The 4564-nt window shown below is 49.6% G+C and overlaps 1 protein-coding gene across 1 annotated transcript in view; it reads left to right on the forward strand.

Annotated features, from left to right (window-relative positions):
- Positions 1–4564, forward strand: part of foxp2 (forkhead box P2) — a 57022-nt gene that overhangs the window by 26340 nt on the left and 26118 nt on the right. Inside the window, exon 8 of the mRNA XM_019882956.1 lies at positions 3777–3864. Within this exon, the coding sequence (XP_019738515.1) occupies positions 3777–3864 (88 nt within the window). The remainder of the gene's footprint in view (positions 1–3776; positions 3865–4564) is intronic.

Here is a 4564-nt window from a genome sequence, read left to right on the forward strand (position 1 = left end):
GGAGCCGGAGATTGGTTTGGGTTTGTTTCATTTATTTTTTTTTTTTTTCTGCGGTTGTAAGCCCAAAAACTCATCAGGCTCTTCTGAAATAACCGTCATAAACTCCCGTGTTTATTGGGCGAAACAGCCAGACAGTATATTAAGCCGCATTTTCACGCACTATCAACTCTTTTTTTGTGAACCTTAATTGACACGGGAATGAATCAGAGGTGAACGTAAACGACAGCCGCAGCCTGACAAGTGGGTTTGCTTTTCCCCGGCCGACTCTCCGTACAACCGAGGTGATAAATTGTCAACCAATTAAAGAAAAAAAAACGAACTGAAATTGCATCTTAATGTTTATTTGTTTTGGTCTTTGTTCATATCATCAAAAAAAAAAGCATTTTCATATTTCATTCATGAAAAGGTTTTTCCAATTTTTGTTGACTTTGATCCATTTTCGTCCACTGCAACAACCGAAGATCGAAAAGTCGTTGACGTCATTCCACGATACTCGTTGACCTTTTTATTATGTTGCCCTCGACCCAGAAAATGAAAACTAAGAGCGATGAAACATTTTTCGAATTAAAACTGTATTTGAAAAAAAGTCAAAATGACGTAAAACTAACTCTAAAAAACAAAAAATCTCATAGCAGGCAATATCCAATGTCCTCACATCCATAGGCATCATGTGTCACTTGAGCCCGTTTATGTGGTCCAGTGCAGGTAGACGAGTTTGCCTTCCAGCTTGGGGACGAACGCACGCATGAGGAGGCAAGTTTGTGTCGGATTATCACCCCCCCACATCCCCCATATCTTTGCATCGCCTCGGTATGCTGACTTAAAGATGGTTTGTATGCTCTGAGGATATAGTGGAGGTAGCTTAGTGGGTTAGTTAGGAGACCCTGTGTGGGGAAAAAAGAAAAAAAAACAACAGGTCAGACACTGGAATAAGCTGACAAAGTGATGCGAGAAGGTGTTGCGGAGGGAAAGTGAGCCACCAAGTTGAAAGGTTTGGCTTTTTTTTTTTTTTTTTTTTGTCCCGATGCTTTCCACAACATCGCCTTGCAACATAACAGAACAGCGTCTCGCTTCGCTTCTCCGCCCGACTCGCACACACCCCAGCGAGTCGGAGGCTGGCTCTTCTACCCGAACCCAGTCGGCACATGAAAACAGACGCCAACAAAGGAGGCGCGGCGGGCTCGTCACCGAAACAAAGATGGCTGCTCGGTGGCGTGCCTCCGAGCGGTGATTGTCGGTGTCACACGGAGGCCTTTCATGTTGCCGGAGATGCCAGTCGACGACACGCGCGTAGCGTTTAAACGGGGTTACATAAAGCGGGTGTCAGATTTGGATGACAGTTTCCGTGTCGCGAGATGGGTGTGGGTTACGCGTGTGAGGAGGAGGAGGAGGAGGAGGAGCTCGAGGGGAGTGTGGGGGGGGGGGCGTAATCGCTCGCTGTTGGCGTTCCGCTCGGCGCCCGCGACGCGTTTAGTCATCTTTTGTTGTGTTGCGCCGGGGAAACTTGTCGCCGTCAGCGGTTAAAAGCGCATTCTATGTTCTTTGAAGTGCTCTCACCTGGAAAAGGTGGCGGCGAGCGCGCCGAATAAAGAAAGATCATATCTTCCAGTTTGGGTTGGGCTTGACGTGTTCGCCGCGTGCCAGTTTTGCACTTAAGTCATCCACTCCGCCGGCCTTATTACTGGCACCGACGTCGAAATGGCAAGCTCGGCCCGCTAACCTGACGTCTGTGACCCGCTGCTAATTAAACCCACAAGGCTGCAGCCAAGTGTCTCTCTATAACGCACGCGCATATATACATAGTGTAGGCGGTGAGGCCGCCCCCCCCACTCCCCACTTCCCCGGCAGCCCCTTGATAGTTGAGTTTCCCCTCTACCCTTCCACATGTCTGCCGCACTGTGACAAGACCTTTAAAACGGGAGGGCATTACTTATGCATCACCACCACGGGGAGAGTGTCTGCGTGCCGTTTGTGCACATGCGTGTGTACATATGCCGCACGCGTGTTTTGCTCGCACCCGGGCGCGGCGCCGTCGCTCGTGTGGAGGGCGGCTGTGAAACTCGCAGCTCGTGACAATACAACGCACAACAATTAGCCGAGCGGCGTCGTAATGTGGATTTATTAGCGGGCCCTTGAGTGGACGCTGATGGCCCACATACATATTCATACTGGATGCACATCTGTGTGTGTGTGTGTGTGTGTGTGTGTGTGTGTGTGTGTGTTGCTGTGAGATGTGTTGGAGATGAGAGACCTGCAGGAAATTCTGTTCCATGCGCCCTCACTGGTCTATACACGGTTTTCTGATTCGTATTGTGTTCACAGGCCGAGCCCACGGGCACTTATTTCCACCCGATAAATAACGTCTGTTGCCGTCAGCGGCGGTGAACGAGTTGAAAAATGACATTGTCATGCACCGCCATGTCGATTCGAATCTGATCAACTCATACACGTGGATGTAAAGTTCCAATGCGTTGTGATGGGCGCGAGCGAGATGGGGATTTTTGCTACTCGCGGTGGAGTCCACTGCCGTTCCAAATGTGAGGCCCCAGCTCAGTAAATAAGGTGTGTTCTTTTTAATGATTGCTTCTGTCTGCCCGCCTGCGTAGCCCTCACCCCTCCTTTTCATTATTCTCTCCGTCTTGTGGAATTATTAATGCACAGTCGGACATGCTGCCATTTGAATATTTCATAACTGTAGTAATCTTCCCTGTAATCGCCTCGCTAACTGGCCAGTAGCAGAAGGTGCGTTTTGAATCATTGGCAAACATGCGTACGGACTGAATTTAGAAAAAAAAAAAAAAAAAATTACAAACCCTCGGTAGGCTGATCCCTTCCACCCCCGCCCGCACCCCTTTTCTTTTTTTTTTTTTTGTAATGAGGTATCTTTGGGGACGGCGAGCAGTGGGCGCCGCGCTTTTGAAGCAGCTGTAATTCATGACACGCGCCATACATCAAGTGCATAAGATAGCATTATGGGCAGTGGAATGAAAAGGGTATTTGCAACATTAGTTCCCTCATCCTGCGAGGGACGTGATTAAATGATTAATGAAACGCCCGCTCTTCTGCATGCACATCCTGAAACAGCAATTAGGTGCCGGGCTGCAAAAACACGCCGCTTCTTCCCACCCCTTGCTCCCTCATCTCCCAAATGCTTCCTTATTTTTGGTTGCTAATGAAACAGTTCTGAACACGACGGATTGGTTGCAGATGTTGCCCAGAAATACTTTTTTTGGGGGGGGCTGCACGGACTCTTCATAGCTGGAGTTTATTTTTTTTCCTCCTCCATATTTGTGCACATTAAGAGTCCGTCTTGATGACGCTTTTGTGTTCGACAGACGAAATCCGATAGAGACACAAAAACCCTCATTGACCGTCGTAGCCAGCCGCCTTGGCGGTCTCTTTCTTCTAATGAAGCGAACGCAGCAGATCGCTTTAATGACACTTGGAGGAGATGCTTTTGTGTGTCCAAATGTTGCCGCTGTTAAATGGTGCGCATTGTTTTGCGTAAACGAGGAGACAAAAGGCGAGGCGCTGAGCCAGCTCCTTTTTCCCTCAGGCTGAAGTTAGCCATCTCGACCGGTGCGGGCCCATTGTCATGTCCAAACGGCACCGCGCGCCGGCGTGTTGCTTCTAATTACCTCGTTTCAGTGCGGAACAATGGCGCCCTAACGGGATCCCGTATATAGTCCCCGCCTTACGATAGAAATTTCAACAAAATCGCATTGAAGGTGATATCCCGGATGTGGTGCTGAATCGGTGAATGTGTTCACCCGCAGGCACCTAAACAACGAGCACGCCCTGGATGATCGGAGCACAGCCCAGTGTCGGGTGCAGATGCAGGTTGTACAGCAGCTGGAAATCCAAGTAAGTTCTCTCAAGGAACTGCGCCGTCCGTCACTTTGGGTCGACCGGTCGCAACCGTCGCGGTTTGTCAAAAGGAGGCCGCGGCGAGGCCTGCCGCAAAAATTAGGACCTGTCGAATTCAACAAAGCCGCCACACAATGGGATCCTCGGGCCTCGCAGTGAAAAGCCATTATGGCTCTTTTAATTGAATTAAGCGCGCGCTTTATTTTCCCCGGCTTTGCTTTTTTCTTTCCAATTAATAGCGAGCGCGTCTCTCCCAGTCTGCCGCCTTAATTAACTGCACTTTGCACCTGAAGAACGCTCAAAAGGAGGGAACTATTTTCAGGAGGTGGAGCGTGACCTTATTAAGAAGTCATGCCGGCTAGATAATGAGAGCGCTGATTGAGCGACATTATTGCTCGGCGCCGCTGACATCTGCTCGTCTTTTCTGTTTCGAAACAAGTGGATATATTCCAAAACGCACGTCGGGATAATTGTCGCTCGCCTTTGTTTTTTTCGCCAGTCTCATCAGCTCTGTGTTTGTAGAGGCAAAAATAAAGAAAAGAAGAGCTCCGGTGCTTCCGCTTTATCCTCACGAGGGTCGCGGGGGGGGGGGGTTGCTGGAGCCTGTCCCAGCCGTCTTCGGGCGGTAGGCGAGGGACACCCTGAACTGCTTGCCAGCCAATCACAAGGCATAAACAGACGAACAAACATCCGGGCT

Source organism: Hippocampus comes, unplaced genomic scaffold (genome assembly GCF_001891065.2).
Source record: "Hippocampus comes isolate QL1 unplaced genomic scaffold, H_comes_QL1_v1.1 scaffold53, whole genome shotgun sequence".
NCBI classification, from domain to species: domain Eukaryota; kingdom Metazoa; phylum Chordata; class Actinopteri; order Syngnathiformes; family Syngnathidae; genus Hippocampus; species Hippocampus comes.